Source organism: Aspergillus tanneri (genome assembly GCF_003426965.1).
Source record: "Aspergillus tanneri strain NIH1004 chromosome Unknown AapTan_1_pilon_pilon_pilon, whole genome shotgun sequence".
NCBI classification, from domain to species: Eukaryota; Fungi; Ascomycota; class Eurotiomycetes; order Eurotiales; family Aspergillaceae; genus Aspergillus; species Aspergillus tanneri.
In genome coordinates, this window is record NW_022984628.1 from 1109444 (window position 1) to 1125777 (window position 16334).

The 16334-nt window shown below is 48.4% G+C and overlaps 5 protein-coding genes across 5 annotated transcripts; 2 read left to right on the forward strand and 3 right to left on the reverse strand.

Moving 5' to 3' along the window:
• Positions 1-978: 978 nt before the first annotated feature.
• ATNIH1004_002395 (RanBP1 domain protein) lies at positions 979-4896 on the forward strand (the record flags this gene model as incomplete). Its single annotated transcript, XM_033567087.1, has 1 exon — positions 979-4896. One exon carries the CDS (start codon positions 979-981, stop codon positions 4894-4896), a length of 3918 nt encoding a protein of 1305 aa, XP_033429082.1.
• Positions 4897-8570: 3674 nt separating this feature from the next.
• Positions 8571-9317, reverse strand: RPL31 (60S ribosomal protein eL31; the record flags this gene model as incomplete). Its single annotated transcript, XM_033567088.1, has 3 exons — positions 8571-8777; positions 8849-8923; positions 9231-9317. 3 exons carry the CDS (start codon positions 9315-9317, stop codon positions 8571-8573), a joined length of 369 nt encoding a protein of 122 aa, XP_033429083.1.
• A 415-nt stretch (positions 9318-9732) lies between these two features.
• On the reverse strand, positions 9733-10731 carry ATNIH1004_002397 (carbon-nitrogen hydrolase family protein; the record flags this gene model as incomplete). The annotated part of the gene is made up of 1 exon (XM_033567089.1): positions 9733-10731. One exon carries the CDS (start codon positions 10729-10731, stop codon positions 9733-9735), a length of 999 nt encoding a protein of 332 aa, XP_033429084.1.
• Positions 10732-12212: 1481 nt separating this feature from the next.
• On the forward strand, positions 12213-13196 carry ATNIH1004_002398 (uncharacterized protein; the record flags this gene model as incomplete). Its single annotated transcript, XM_033567090.1, has 1 exon — positions 12213-13196. The coding sequence occupies one exon, from the start codon at positions 12213-12215 to the stop codon at positions 13194-13196; it is 984 nt and encodes a 327-aa protein (XP_033429085.1).
• Positions 13197-13620: 424 nt separating this feature from the next.
• On the reverse strand, positions 13621-15003 carry ATNIH1004_002399 (oxidoreductase, short-chain dehydrogenase/reductase family; the record flags this gene model as incomplete). Its single annotated transcript, XM_033567091.1, has 3 exons — positions 13621-14397; positions 14457-14530; positions 14589-15003. The coding sequence occupies 3 exons, from the start codon at positions 15001-15003 to the stop codon at positions 13621-13623; spliced, it is 1266 nt and encodes a 421-aa protein (XP_033429086.1).
• Positions 15004-16334: the final 1331 nt, after the last annotated feature.

The following is a 16334-nucleotide window of genomic DNA, read 5'->3' on the forward strand; positions in this document are numbered from 1 at the left end:
CAGTTTTTGGACGTTACGAACGCATTCCCATTTCAACGTTTCTTGCACAATAAGTGCCTTCAAGGGCCCTGTGACAACCGGGGTTGGATTATCGATTATAACCGATAAGAAATTGTAATTTTACCGGAGATAATTTTTTTTTTTTTCACTACTCCCTGGCCTTGGGAATTTGAATGGGAAGGGCTGAGTTAGAGAGCGTTGCTCCAAACGTGGTTTAAGAAGGGGTTGCTCACCAGCCGTTCTGACTAGAAGGTTGACGGCATTGAAGCTCCAGGCGGAGAGGTGTGGGTGCAATAAATGTCTAAAAGAGGAGCTCAGGGCCCTCAAGGGGAGAAAGACATAGATTTATTTGCGTTCAACATGTCGAGTACACCAGATGACAAGCCGCAGCGGGCGACAGCCGCACAGTTGGCGCAGAGAAAGTAAGTCAATACAGACCGACCTTTTGCGACCAGCCTCCTGCATCATTCTGCGCCATATGAGTGTGAACCAGAAATTGTTTTCCGGATTTCTGTTTATTATGGAGCTCTCCAATCGCCCCTCACTTTTTTCCTTTCCCTTTTCCTACTTACCCTGCCTTCATGTTGTCAACCCTCTATCATCCTGTCGATAATTCTTTCCACAATTACCTTCATATAAACCTGAGCAATCTCTAACAGACTGTGCAGGATTAAAGACGTTCGAAGGCGAACTCGTCCTAGTACTGCTTCTCCTGGTTCTGCTACCGGGGCGTCGCTCGGTGGCCCATTTAACTCTCTTGTTCCCAATACAATTTCTACATCGGCTGGTTCTCAACCGGCGACCAACGGCTTTTCTTTCGGCCAATCTCAAAGCTTTCCAGGTGCTAGCTCAAATCCTAGTCAGCCTTCTCAATCCGGAGGGTCCCCTTTTTCCTTCGGTGCTGGAGGCGGCGGCTCGTTCAATTTTTCTTCATCTTTCGGGGGACAAACATCAAACACCAACAACCCTTTTGCCAGTATGAGCACAGGAGCTAGTCAACAGCCCGCAGGAAGTGATTTTTCCGGCTTTAAGGGTAATATGTTTAGCCTTCCACCCGCTAGTCCAGCACCAGCCCAGCAACCTCTACCCTCTGGAGGATTATTCGGAAGCGGTTCGCTGCAAAATAATACAAGTGGAGGTCTTTTCGGAAATAATACTACTAGTGCACCATCCGGCCCAACTGGAGCCGCTACTCCTACCACCACAAGCACTGTTTTCGGACAGAACAACACAACTAGCAGTGCTCCTCCGACCAACATTTTCGGTCGCCCGGCCACAGACAAGCCTTCCCCGCTTTCTCAATCTGCTCCGTTTGGGGACTCAATAATGCAGACGTCTCCTGATGCTAAAAGCAATGCCGCCGAGCCCAAGTCACCTGCCTTCGGTGTATCTCAGCCTGCTTTCAACTTCGCTAGTCCCGGGACTGGCGCTCTGTTCGGAGGTGCACCTTCTACAGCTGCAGAGACTCTGTCCAAACCACTGTTTGGCGTGGCATCTACTGAGGTACCTACTCCCTCTACGCCTCTTTTTGGTGCTGCTGCCCAATCTAGTTCTGCTGGAGCTGCTTTGTCAGCCTCCACTGCTACTGCTGCGCCAAAAACTTCAGTCTTTGGCGTTGCGTCCCCGACTAAAACCTCGACTCCACTTAAATCTCCATTTCAGTCTACGAACTTATTCTCGGGGATGCCTAGCCAATCGGCTACACCAACGGCCTCTGAAGTCAAAGATAAAGAAGCAAAGAAGATTGAAGAGCCAAAATCGAATAGTGGGTTCCAGTTCACGCCGTCTACTGCTAGCGGACCCTCATTGCTCTCAAAGAGTGAGACTTCTGTCGCCCCTACAGCTCCAGCAAGTGGCTTGTTTCAACCCCCGTCGACAGGCAACGTATTTGCCCCCAAGCCTGTCGCTGCGGAGCAGGATAAACCAAAGCCTGCAGAGGGGAACCCCTTTAGCAGCCTATTCACACCAAAACCGGCGACCCCAAGCAAGCCTGCCACGGAACAGAAACCGCTGCCATCTTCGACTCCTTTCAGTAACTTTTTTGTTCCCAAACCCAGTACTCTAAGTGGGGAAGTTAAAACAACCAGCCCGGAGAAATCCAACACTCCAATCGCTTCTGTGTCTGCCCCTGGGGCATCTAGTCAGGAGGCCAAGACAAATGAGCAAAAGAAACCAGCGACCCCTGGGCCTGTTTTCTCTGCTCCTTCTCCCAATACCAATTGGTCTACACCTTCTGCTCCATTTACACCACAGCCGTCGTTGTTTTCGACACAGCCGACTATTACCACTCCTTCTGTATCTTCGCAGAGCCCGTTCAAAGTCAACAATGCAACTGCAGCGCCATCAACGTCATTATTACCTACCGCCGAGAAAGCTGGAAGTATAAGTTTCGAAAAACTACAGCCTTCTGGTCTTTCTACTGATCTGAAAGAGGCTACAAAAGGGGAAGTTGAAATGCTGCACCGTATTCGTATGCTAAACGAATGCTTTCAGCGTGAAATTACTCGTTTGGACCCTAAAACAGATGACTTAGACCTTGTTATTCAGTATTACTTGCGTGTCCGTGAAACCATTGGGGCACCAGCAGAAGACCGCAAACTCAGACGCAAGATGCAAGATGATGAAGGTGCAACTGCCGATGAGAAGCCTGCTAAACAGACAAGAACTTTCGGTGTTCACGAAGAGACCCAAAGCAAAGGACCTTCGTTCACTCCGGATTTGACTGCTACCAATCCAGCGATGACTTCTCCTGCTCAGGTTCCTGGGACAAGCCAGACCCCTCCATCTGGCAATAAGAGGAAGTCGGCTGGTGATGAAGATGACAAAGGCCACCCAGGGAAGCGCATCAACGGAGATTCTACCACGGCAAACATATTTGCACAGTCATTTTCCAAATCGAAGTCTTCAGAATCGGACAGAGAACCGGCCACCTTGGAATCGGCGAAGTTGCCCGCTTCGTCCCCATTTAAACCAACTGCTCCAGACTCCAACAAGCCTTCCACGCCCTCCACTGCACTTCTTTCATCTCCCTCAAAGCCTGAGTTCGCCACTCCGGCTAAGGCCAGTGAAAGTTCTGTTCCATCGCTCTTTTCTCAGGGCGCATCCATCTCCAAGCCCACATTCACCGGCCCAACCAAAAGTGCTAGTACTACAGCTAACCCTTTTGTCCTCAAGCCATCTGGCGATAAAAACACGGAGCCCGCACTCGGCGTTCCAAAATTTGGCTCCGGAACGACCAATTTCTTTGCTCAATTCAAGGCCCAGGCTGATAAAAATGCTGAGAAGGAAAAAGCCAAGCGCAAGGCTGAAGATTTTGACTCGGACGAGGAAGATGAAGCTGATTGGGAACGAAAAGATGCAGAAGAACAGCGTATGAAGCGGGAGAAAATCGAGTCTCGGGCTCATAAACGACCCAAGTTCGTTCCAGGGAAGGGGTTCGTTTTTGAAGATGAAAGCAATCCCAGCACCGACCAAAAGCCTGACGGAATTCCTGGTACTGCTACTAGCAGTAGCGCGTCGATCTTCGATGCCAAGAGCAAATCTCCTGCCACATCCAGCAACATATTCGGTCATTTGTCGGCAACTCCGTCTGAGGCAGAGGACCATGATTCTTCGGATGACACCGAAGAAGCATCGGCCGCCGGCGACAGCAAGGAGGAAACGTCAAAGGATGCATCTGCCATATCGACTAGTGAGGATGAGGCCAGCCGTTCTGTAGAGACGAGTCAAGCTGAACCCAAGGTGATTTCAGGCAGTGGCGCTGAATCTGTTGCGACTGAAAGCAGCGACGATGGCGACTTTGCTAAGGCTCTTCAGAAGTCAAAGCAAGCTCCCGCGAGCAAACCCACGATGAATGGGCAGTCGGATTCAAGTGCCGGCGGTCGTAGTCTATTTGATCGCGTGGAGTATAATCAAGAAGGGAAGCTGAAGCGACAAGGCGAAGAAGAAAGCAAACTGTCTACATTTTTCAATTCTTCGAAATACGCATCCTCGTTTAATTCACCCACCTCCACACCAAATCCATTCGCTCCTGCAAACAAACCACAAGCCGACGAAGTTGACACCCCTGCCTCCAAACCTGCAAGTCCCAGTATTTTTGGTTCCGTGAGTACGACCAGTGGGCTTTTCGGCTCTCCTTCAAACTCGGGCGGGAGCACGCCGTCGATCTTTGCTCCTAGCCAGAACGCCCCAAAGGCTCCTATGGACAACACTTGGAAACTGAATTCTCCCATCAAGTTTGCGACAGAGTCGGCCGGTTCCACAGCTCCGAAATCCGACTCTGCAGCCACAACGTCAACGGCTGATCCCTCGAAGCCCTTCTCCACTCTCTTTGGGGCAGCATCTGCAGGACCCAAATCTTCCGCATCTGGTACTCAGTCTCTCGGCTTTTCTTTTGGAGGCCCATCGCAGTCGCAAAGTGTCTTCGGTCCCTCCGCTGTCAGTTCGTCAGCTGCCAGCCGCTCTTCTACCCCTGGTGTTACTTCTGACACGGGAGCCGAAGAGTCTGGCGACGCAGATGCAGCGGAGGCATTGCCTCAGATTGATCTTGCTCGAAGCGGTGCTGGTGAAGAGAATGAAGATGTTGTCCTGGAGTTGCGTGCACGTGGGATGATCATTTCCTCCAGCGGAGATGCGTGGGAGAGCCGAGGTATTGGATTCCTTCGTATTTTGAAAGATCGTACCACATCTCGTGGCCGTCTTCTCCTTCGAGCTGATCCAAGTGGGAATATCGTATTGAATACAGCTTTGATGAAGCAAATCAAGTACACTGTCTCTGGAACCAGTGTACAGTTCCTTGTGCCGAAGGCCGATGGCGCACCCGAACAGTGGGCCGTCCGAGTCAAGAAAGAGGAAGTCCAGCGACTGGCGACTGCAATTGAAGAGACTAAGAATTAGTCCACCAGCAGCGTGATTGTCACTGTTTTTATGAACCGGCGTATTACATTGGATGCATGTCAACAGCTTCATGATGAACTTTCTCTTTTCCTGGCTTTCAACAACGGCCTGGTGATGTATTATGATTTTCTTTCTGCTCCTGTTTTCTTCTAGCATGCTGTCCTGTTCTCTTAAAAGCGATAGCTTGGACATGTTCATCATCTACACCATCTGCTGCATTGTTCATTTTTGAGATTTCGCTTCTTTCCATTCGTGTGGCCAATCTAGGCATTCTAGCAGATTGGCCTGAGATAATTCCCCTTCTCATCTGTATTTTTGACTTCACGGATTACTGAGCCATGGCTGAGCAACCCTTTCACCCGGTTTCGAGCGTCAGACTGTCTATTTGGGTAATTTCTTCTGCTATTTTTCTCCAGCACCTTTCCTGTAATCGCCCCAGTTGTGTCTCGTCTCTGAACCGTCACCTTCTACGTCTCCGGTCAGATGATGATTTACAACTGAGGCATGCTTCCTCTACAGGGAGCTTATTATTTATTTCCCTTTTTTTTCCCCATCAATAAATTGAACCCAGTGGCAAACGCTGTTGGACCAATTCTTTGATTTGACTATTGTGTCTTTGTTCTTTTGTTGTACATACATACCCGGGTCTCCGATAGACTTCATCAGTTGTGGTTTTAAAGCTTACAATAAAAGCCAGCCATGGTTATTTCTCCATCGAACTACACTTGTTTCCTGCATTCTATCTTGTCTAGTCACGAAGGAAAGGAAGTGATCTATAAAGCAATTAATCTAACTAATTATATTTATTACCTGTGTTAGCCCAACCCAAGCCAACAACCAAATGTCGGCACATTAGCCGAAACGGTCGAAGCAAGGAGAGCAAGGTAAACCAGCGCCTACCTTAAATAGGCCCATACGGAAGCCAGATAGGTATCTCACATGCATATATGCCCATCCATGAAGGGAACCCTTAACTTGGGAAGAAAGCGCGTGATATGATTATTCACTGAGAAGTGCTCTGGAATTTGATTCGAGATGTAGTAGGATACTTCATGACGATTGTCAGTTTCATTAACTAAGATATCAGTATGTATGTATGTACATAACTATGCATAGGTTTAAGTCTTGGGAATATGTACTGTAGTTATTAATGCCAAAGGCCGATACCGAAGCCTTCTAAGTGGTGTATAGTCAATCTATCAAGGGACGCTCCAGCCTATAAATCAAAAATGAAAGAAAGAAATACAGTGTAACACAAAAAAAAAACTACTTTATTCCCTTGCTAGAATGAATGCTTTCCTTCCAACTTCTGTCCCTTGTAGGTGTGCAGCAAATAACGCATAACCTGAGTCAGCGTTATGGGCCATATCTATGGTCACTTCCAGCGTAGAGACTTGCCCGCCTAAAATATCATGTCCTGGGTACTCGGTCATATCGACGTTAGTGAGATTGCGGGCGATTACACCTTTGCATGACATTACTATTTGAATTGGGTAAGTCTTTTTTGTCTATGATGAATGAGCGCTGTTGGTTTGAATATGACCTACCTGTTTCGGCCATGACAGTAGGAGGGGTTAAGTCACACCCGAAAATCTCGACTGCATGATCGAAGAATCGGGTGTGAAATGGAGCATCTGGGTGGAAATTGTTGGAAATCGGAAATCGCTAGTGTATCTTTGATTCTTTGAGGTGAAAAAGATCCCAATCCGTCAGCTGAATAGTACACGCAGAGCAAGGGGAACTGGCAAGCCTTTTCAAGACCCTAACAAGAAACTATCGTAGCATAATTGGCATATCTGTGCGAAGGATTCCCTAGTTGGACTGTCTTAATCCCCTAATGTCTCCAGCACTACCGGCCGGAGGGGGGGTGGGCCTTGTCCTCCCATCAAGGCTGTGCCCATTGCGACTAACAGTTGCATAGAAAGTTCAGTGTTAGCTGGCGCAGCTGAATGGAAAGGCGATACGAACTGCTTATTCGGAGTATTAACAGGGAGACTAGTGTATTCACTTAACAGCTCTTGAAGTCTGTCTCGTACGTATGGCGAGGAGCTGAACTCCGATTTAAAGCCACCTTCTAGACGACAGTATCAGCTCAGTTCCCGGAATCGGAGTACCGAAGAAACCTTTATGGCCCCTGTTCCATTTAACTCTGTAGTGGCTCTAATCTGCAACAACACCATGTAGAATATTCTAGCCTGCATATGTACTCCACAGCCAATTCAGGAAGAGCGTCGTTTTGGAAGACGAAAACCATGCATCTCGCCAATGCACAAAATCCTAATCAAATCCAAGTCATCACGTTTGGGCAGTACATCCAAGATCGTCGTACTGCTGCCCTTCGTGGTGTTACAAAGGGGCTTCTAGAAAGTGACCCTCTCCGGTTTCTCCTGCGAATGCTATAGACACCAGAAAAGAAGGAAGAGGATACTGGGGTCTTCGGAAGATTTATCAAGTTGGTGCTGATATTCTAACGTATCTCTCTGGGCGGGTATCCCCCCCAGTGCCTCAGTTCTCTAGCGGACTTGGACAAGACATTCATGAATAGCTCCTCAATGGTTAAGCTTTATGAAATGCGCTTCCTGGAAGAGGAGCATGAGACAGCGCTGGATGGGCATCGCATCCTACTTGTTGTTCAGCCGGCTTCACAAATCAATGGGTTGGAGGCAGGGCATCTAAGAGGGTCCATGTGGAAACTGAAGTGATTATCGAGAACCCCCCACTTCCCCAGCTTGACCGTGACAGTACTCCAGAATAATGAGAATTAATCTTCTCTTCCACCTCCTTCGGGTCATGCATCCATTGGCCGGGTATCCGTACTTCGTGCTTTCAACTACCTTCAATATGTCGTTCGCATTATTTGTTCGCAGTTCTGTTGTATTGGTAGATATGTCTGAATTCCGGGCGAGATGTTACTAATTTCTGTCTTCTCTCACAAATATCAAAGACACAGATGCTTTTCGAATGGGCTCTAACCCGGTCAACATATGGCCTCACAGTAGTAGTAGAACAACACTCTTAATACGTCCAGACAGAGATAATCCCTTCAATCCTTTGAAATTTCCCCCCCCAGGTTCAGGCAGTATTAAATAAGATCCAAGTTTATAAACGGCCAAGTTGGTAGGTATTCTTAGCCTAGCGAGTGGTATAGAAGGAGTAATGCCAGCGGTAGATGGATACTCAAGCTAGTGACTTCACTTCCGAGAAGTTTGGTCCCGAGAAGTTGGTCCCCGTGCTTCTATCCAAGCACGGGACGGGTTTCTACTATGTGCATAGGTACATTACAATGGGACCAGCACAGTCCATTTGCGCAAGATAACCGAAGACTATCCAGTCGAGATAAATGCACACTAGCCTATGTTGTAGTAACTGACTTGAAAGGACTAGGGTATTTAGTGAATTGAAAACTTTTTTAATCGTATGCAAATATTTCATCAACATTCGACGCTGGAAAAATTGCTATTCGGCTGATTCCATCATGTCATTCGGCATACATAATTCCCTGCCTTAAAGCGATTCGCGGGAACCGAATAGAAAACTTCTAACTATCGAAGTTACAAATTTCGGATTTTTTTTTTTATCTTTTGACTACTTCACATGTACCAACTCAACCGGAGTAAGACGGCCCAACCAGAGAAAAAAGGACTTCCGTGACTCGTCCTATGGGATGGAACCATTTACTCGTCATCAACGACAGCAGTGTGGAGACCCTTGGGCTCCTTGACGTTGACGGCGTAGACCATGGAGTACAGCTTCTCCTTAGCACCCTCCTCGTCGTTACGCTTGCGGGAGATGCGGACACGCAGACGGTATGGAACGCCCTTGATGCCAGCCTCCCAGACCTTCTTGTTCAACTGGGGGTCAAGACGGACGTCCTTGGTACCCTGGTATTACGGAGACGGGGTGGTCAGCAATGAGAATTCGACAGAGGTAGGAAGGGGAATGTCGAACTTACCATGGCCCTCTCAGCAAAGGCGCGGATCTCCTTGATAGCACGAGGAGCGCGCTTCTTGAAGGTAACACCGTGCATCTACAAAACCGAAAAAGAAGTAGAAATCAGTCTTCCGCCCAAATGCCATTTTGCAAGAAGTAGATCTGTGAAGATGCTAATGCGGCCATAGAGGTGGACTTCATAAAACCAATTCTTCTTTTTTCGTTTGAAACTCATATTCTTGGGCTTTACTTTCCTCCTCTTGCACAAATTCTTTTTGTGGTCCAGTTCTCCATCCATGCCTCATGTTCGAAAAGCTGGGTTCTTCATGGCATGATCGACCCTTTCGGGATTGATCGCGAAGGTGTGTATAACAGGGGTCTAAGGATCCATATGTTCAACGTACTCTCTTGTGCAGGTGGATGGTGTACTCGCGCGACACAACGTCGGCGATGGCCGAGCGCTGCTTCTTGCTGGTCTGGACGTTGGACATTTCTAACGGAGAGATCACGGTTAGTCAAACCCACAGCTGATAGAACTGAGATAGCAGAAACTGAAGAAAGAACGGGGGTGAAGCTCACTGAATGGGGTTGACAGTGGGCGTTGGCTGTCGTTGGCGGAATGGTCGAAGTCGTAAAAACACAGATTTCGAGATGGTTTTTTTTTGGGTGGATGAAATTCCAGTGTGGCTCGCTTATCGAAGATCCGCACTATGATTGGTGGATTTATAGTCACGTGATATTATACCAAGGCACCAAGGCCACTTCGTCACTATCTATCACAAGTACTTTGCTAGGAACATCTACATAACTGATCTCCGGCAATTTAGAGAGGTGTTGGCTGCTCGCAGTATAATTCATGGAATGTGACTATGATATCTTCTGGTGAATGAACAGGCCTCGTGCGTGTTATGTGTCTCTTCGCCGTAAACGAGGGGCGGCAGCACCAAGGGTCACATCAGGATACAAGTCAAAGCGACGCTGAGTGTAGACTGGGATTCCCTTCCTTGTGTTCTGGATCGAATCATTTTCTAAATCAGCGTAGATGATTTCCTCCTTATCTTCTGCCTCCCCCAGAATCTCCGCGAGAGGGTTTGTGATTAGAGTATGACCGTATGCGTTGTAGGTGGCATCCATGTCTCGCGCAGGGCTACACAATGCCACATAAACCTGGTTATCCACAGCACGGGCGCGTGCCAAAAGTGACCAGTGCATTGGACCCGTGGTCAGGTTGAAGGCGCCCGGGTAGATGAGTATAAATGCATCCTTGCGCGCGGCAATCATGGCCAGCTCCGGAAAACGGATATCGTAGCAGATAGCCAGACCGATCTTTCCATACTCCGGGAGGTCAACCATAGTCAGCTGATTTCCAGGTGACAGTACCTCACTCTCCTTGAACGTGATCTTCCCAGGGATATCAATGTCAAATAGATGGACCTTGCGGTGGGTGCCGATCAGAGCGCCTGTCGGCGAGAAGACCAGGGAGGTGTTGTAAAACTTGTTGGTTGTGGGCTCCAGTTCAGGAATACTTCCGCCCACAAGGTAGGCCTTGGCCTCTGCCGCAATAGCCGATAGGGCGTGGTATGAAGGAGACTGTTCCTTCGTGGGGGGCGAGGGGAGAAGGGTCTCCGCATATTTGGGGAAGTATTGCGTCCCGTATGGCGAATTGAAGCATTCAGGGAGGACGATGAGCTTGGCTCCTGCCTTTGCCGCCTCAAGGACTTTGCTTCGTGCATGGGAGAGATTGACAGCTTTGTCCGTACCTGTCATAGGGTCACCTCGTCTTAGCATACACTGAGATGGCCAAATCAAGGGATTGGAGATCGATGAAGCTCCTAACGAGCCAGACGCACCGGAGGCAAGCTGCACCAAGGCTAACTTCAATGGCTTTTTCAATAGAGAAGCCATAGTGGTGGACCGCTACTGGATGAGAGAGGACTGGATGTCATGTATTTAGGATCGAGGGGTTGTCGTGGTCGACGTTACAGGATGACGATTTGTTGTCATGCGGGGAAACCTTCGGGAGCAGCCGATTCCACTAGCGATAAGCGATATGATGAGACTACCTCGTTTGGCATCCAAGCCAGCTGCACTGAGAATGGAATCAGGAAGATGTTTTTCGTTGTTTTAACTTTGTTCCAAGAATTTAGGGGCCTTAGGGGCTGTTTCGATACAAAGATCTAGTAAGGACTTGTTAAGAGGGGAAATTAAGCAGGTAGGACTTTCATAGAGTCTTATATTTCATAAAGTCATGATACTGGTAAATCTGAAGAGATATCAATATGAGCAACTCAAACCCTCTAAGGACTGTTGAATCTACTCCATACTGTTAGGAACTTGAATAACCGCGGATGAATAGATGTATGTCCTGTACTAAATCGCTGTGCAGGCTCTTTCCCTAGCAATGGAGCACGATACATTTACCAGTGGAGAGACGCAGTCTAGAATCTACTAGTAGTCCTCCGTAGTCCGTAGTCCGTACAGAGGAGTCGTATGTACCTAGTCCACAGGCTAGCCAGTATTATCAACATCGTCATCTGTTTAATACCACAAAACCCATCTTCCACGCTAGATGCACTAGAATATATCACTATCAACCAGGACTTGTGGGACTGATCACTACTCCGTATTATATCTGCAGTGAAGTCTCCTCCCTTATTTTGTCTCGATAGTTTACTGGTGATAGAAATACTGGTGATAGAAAAACTCCGATACTCCTGAATAACCGCTGAAGTGCAGTGGAGAGTTCAATACTAGTAACTAATTAATTCCACGTGGGAATCCTGCAGACGTTTGTTGGGTTTGTCTGTGGATCTGAGTCAGCAGGTTGCCCCCCTGAGAAAAAGTGCACGGAGAACCGGCTGGCTCTTCACCCAAGAGAGAGAAGAGAGACAAGTTCAGGGGGAAATGAACAGGCTCATGGATGGATCATATATTTGTATTGGACCCTGCTTGTTTCTTTTCTCTTCCTCTCTTTCCCTTTTTCCCATGCATGCTTCTCCTGACTTGTCATGAACCCACGGCATCCTGATTGAACGGACCCAACCGTTGAGCCTTGGATTCTCTGCGACCATCGGGATCGTTTCGATTTGCCCCCCCAGACTTTGGGTGGTCCCTCTACGCGCCGGGCAAGGGACCAAAGGCCCGAAAAAAAAAATAAAAAAAATAAAAACCTTTTTCTTTGTGCTGGAAATTGGCCACCGGATAAACCAGACCCCCTAGTATCCTGCCAGGAACGCATTCTTCCACTTTGACCATTTTTTCATCATTATCTTCTACAAATTCACACGTCTGTCAGTAAATTCGTGTGCGTTTTATTCTATTGCGGAGGAAAGACAGACAGGTCGCTCACTCGCTCGTTCGCCGGTGGGATCTGGCATCGCCCCACCATGTTCGAGGATTTCTCCTTCTCATCCCCCTCGTCCACCCGGCCATCCCACCTGGCGGGTGATGGGGATGATCGCCTCATGGTCGATTGTGACAGTACTCTGATCTCGCCTCTCTCTTCACGGTGTCCGTCCCCTAGGTCCTCCACATCTCAGCGCTTTCCCCGAAGGTCCACTCGTTCTCGGTCCTCCTACTTTCGCTCGCATCAGGCTCCCACCTCCGTTCCGTTGTCCGCCTATGACCACAAGCGTCTGTCAATCGCGACCCTGACCAGAAAGCTCCACGAGCATACCATCCAGAATTCATCTCGTGATGATACACAACTAGAGAGTCCCACGTCCCCGACGGCTGACCTCGGTTCTGTAAGGTTTCCGGGGTACGTCTTGACGCCCCCGGATACCGACCATGACGATGAGGGTTTTTTTGATTCCTCATCCCTCACGTCTCCTTCACTCTCGCCTCAACCACAATCCCCCTTTCTTAGTCCGACTTCCGTCCCGCTCGATCATCAAGCTGAGGGCGGGACCCCGGACTTCTCGTTCCCTGACAGCTGGAATGTTCGCGTCCAGCGGCAACATATCTCCCGTCTGCAGTGCAATCCCTCAGATATTGAAGCCATCCGCCAGGCTCTCCTTTCAGAGGATGATGCGTTAAACATAAACCTAGACCTAGAATCCGGTGAGGATGACTGTCACCCCAGCTCGCTCCCGCCGCAAAAGTCTCCTCGACGAAATGCCGTCACTCGTCAGCGAAGTCGGTTCCAACCCCAAAATTCTGCCTCAAGCCTCATGGAACCCGCTGCTATCGAGTCGCGTGGTAGACGGAAAAGCAGCTCTGGCGTGGTGCAGTCTTACCGGATCGAAAAGAACTACCCTTCGTTGACTGGTCGAGACATGCGCAAGAGTGAACAGGGGCTGCGACGGAAGAGCCTCGTGAGTGCAGCATTAGCTTCTTTGGTTGAGAAGCGGCCATGTACTCCGGAATGAGAAAGAAAATTCCTTTCCTATTATTTTATATTTCCATTCCCAGTTATTGTACATATTCTTTTTTTTTTTCATTTTTTTTTTTCTGAATTATTACTTTGCTCTGTTAAAAAGGTAGATACCCAGAATGTATACAATGTTTTCCTTCCGTTCGAACAGGTCCAATGTCTTGTCTACTCTCTATTTTGTATATATATTTGAATGAATTGACGGCGTCGTAATAGGAACGGCCTCCGTCTGTTACAAGTGGTCTATACTTATACTAAAATTGCCATAATGGCCACAGAGGAGAAGTAAAAATAAAGAAAAGAATTTAAGATCCCTTGTCTAGTCCGTGTATTTCCCAGAAACACAGTCACAACCACTTCGCGAAAAGGCACGGCCATCTCATCTATCACCCCTCCCCTCCCCCCCCAAAAAGGGGCCCTTAATGTGCCATCGCTTCTCCCCGGAAGAGACGTCTTTTGCGCAACGCAGTCGCAAACCCACACAATCGCCGAAACGGTCCCTTATTTGTTCGTTTCCTGCGATTACTTGTTGAACGCCGAGTCGAACGCCGTTGACACTGTATTTCCGTCTCAGGATATCCCGTCTGCAAGAACTGGCTGTAGTCGGTAGTCTTGGGCCAGAGGTTATGGGATGAAGGGAGATCGTCATCGTAGATTGGAGATCCTGGCTCACCCAGCTCGCCGCTGCCGTATGACTGCGCAGTCCACAACCTCGATGAACTCCGAGGTATGGGACTACGATGGCAGTCAGAGGTGTAGATTGAGCCCGCGTTAGTTTTCTCTAATCGCTCGGAGATCGACGGCATGGGAAGATGCGGACAATCGCCGACAAGATCGTGATGAACTTTCTGGGCTTCGACCTCAACTTTTTCTCCACATGGGTCGCCCCTGTCGATGGACGAGGTCTCAAATTCCGGAATAGCATCGTCAGAGCGGTACGAGTCTCGGTGGTTGCGGGATGAATCGCGGGATGAGTAGGTATCCACGTCTTCAATGTAGGAGACGATGCGCGCAAAGCGCAACGATTCGTGAGGGTTAAGGATCTCGAACGAGGTGCCGTTGTGGTTGACGATGGTCGCGGTTGGATTTTTGTTCACGTTGAAGAGCACAGAGTCGGAGTAGGTCTTGCTGTGTCCGCAGATTGAAGAAGCTGGATCTGGATCCGGATACTTCTCGAGTCTATCGCGGAAGGTATCCTATCATCGACTGTTCATCAGTTATTTATCTGATGATTAAAGGGAGATACAGTACGTACCAGGATTTTGTACGGATTCCGTCTGTTCCCAAACCGTTCGCAGGGAATACTCAAGTCCACCGGACTAGGCGATACTAAGCCCCCAACGCGTCAGTCAGTATATCTACACGGATACGGAGTCCGCGAACTTACAAAGGAATCCATCGAGACTCTCGGGGCCCTGCTCACTCATCGCACTCGGCGACGAAGACGGCGACAGCGGCGGTGGACTTGATGCGGGCGATGAGATAGATAAGGGAGAGACAGAATGATGCTCACCACATGTTGGCATCTGGTTCAAGTTCAATGTAGCGTGCTTCCGCCTGAGCTTCTTACCGTCATGGCCTTCAACCTCCGTTGACGACTGCCCGTGTGAGAGGTGTCTGCGATAGCTGTGCAGTGACGAGACCCTGGGATATCCCGAAATGCTCATGGCCGGACTTGGTGATGAGGACTGAGACAGAGAAGGAGGAGATGTACAAACGGGGGCGACGGTGTCCACGCGCTGTAGATGAAGGGTTTCATGGCTTGTGGCTGGATATCCAGCACAAACGTCTCTGAGGTCCATGGAGACGCTCAACAAAGCGAGATAAAAAACAAACAAAAAAAGAGATAAACCGAAAACGAGAGTAAATGGCCACGATGGGATGCAATATCCGTAGTCCTCGAATAACCCACCATCTAAGGCATGACCACTACCTTGTTTCCCAAGTAGCCGCAGTCACAGTCGCAGTAGCAGACATCATATATCTATTAATTCGTCAGAACGCCACACCAAGAAACCTAGGAACTACCAAAACCGGCCATAAAGAAGTAGAAACAAGAAAACGGACAGACACATGCCGAACCCAAATAGGAAAGGGGAAAAAGAGACCCCAAAGAAAGACATGTCACAATGGCATCCCCTCCCGAAAGATGGTCTGTTGACGTGCAGAACTCCCAGCGAATCACTCGCATGACCAGTTCGGTGTCCCATCCTGCAGCCACAACGACACCCAAAAAAAGAATAGAAAAATAAAAAGGAGCGTCAGTCAGCCCCCCCGTTGGTGTTCGGTCGGGCACCACATCCAGGTGATCATTGTCGGGATCTGATTGATCATCATGCAGATTGTCGGTTTCATGACGAATCGGGAGGGATGGCATCCGGGCGTCTGATTTGTTCGTCTTTTCAGGGGAGGGTTTCTATATAAAAAGAAACCATTTTATCGATTATCCACTTAGATATTACCTTTTATTTAATATATATATTCCGATGGCTGTCTATAGTTCAGGAAGGGATGGTTTCATCATGACCGAAGGCACCTTCCTCCACCCCTCACCCTTCTACGCAGTACATCGGTGGCGAGTCATCTCATCTCAACTCAGCCTTGGGGTTTGTCCGAGCCTTGAAGTTCCTCATTCATCCCTCGCTTTGTTTCTCTCCCAGCCGCATTGGTGATGCTCCTGTTCCGTGTAACCCAGTGTTTGGGAGAAAGAGAGGGCAACGTATAAGAGTCTCATCCTGTCAGCTGACTCGCCCAACACTCTCTTTTCATCGGCAGACAACATTATATGTTAAGAACAGGGATTGTGTCTCAAGCTAGATACAGTTGCATTGTCATTCAGTCTATGAACCAGATTTACCTAATCAATCAATAAGCCATTCATCGGTATCGTCAGTCACGTGTGGATATCAACATTCTTCAAAAAGACCAATTTCAGTATCCAAACACCGCCTCATGCGTGCAGGGTAGATAACCTGGATCAATAAAGCCAAAAGAGAAAAAAAAAAAAAAAAGAATAAATAAACAGGTTCGTTCAAATCATTATCATCAGCCAAATATAGACAAGTTAGCCCTATTCCAAGAACCTGACTGCTTGTCAATATATGAGATTATGTACCAGGTCACCATGTAGTAA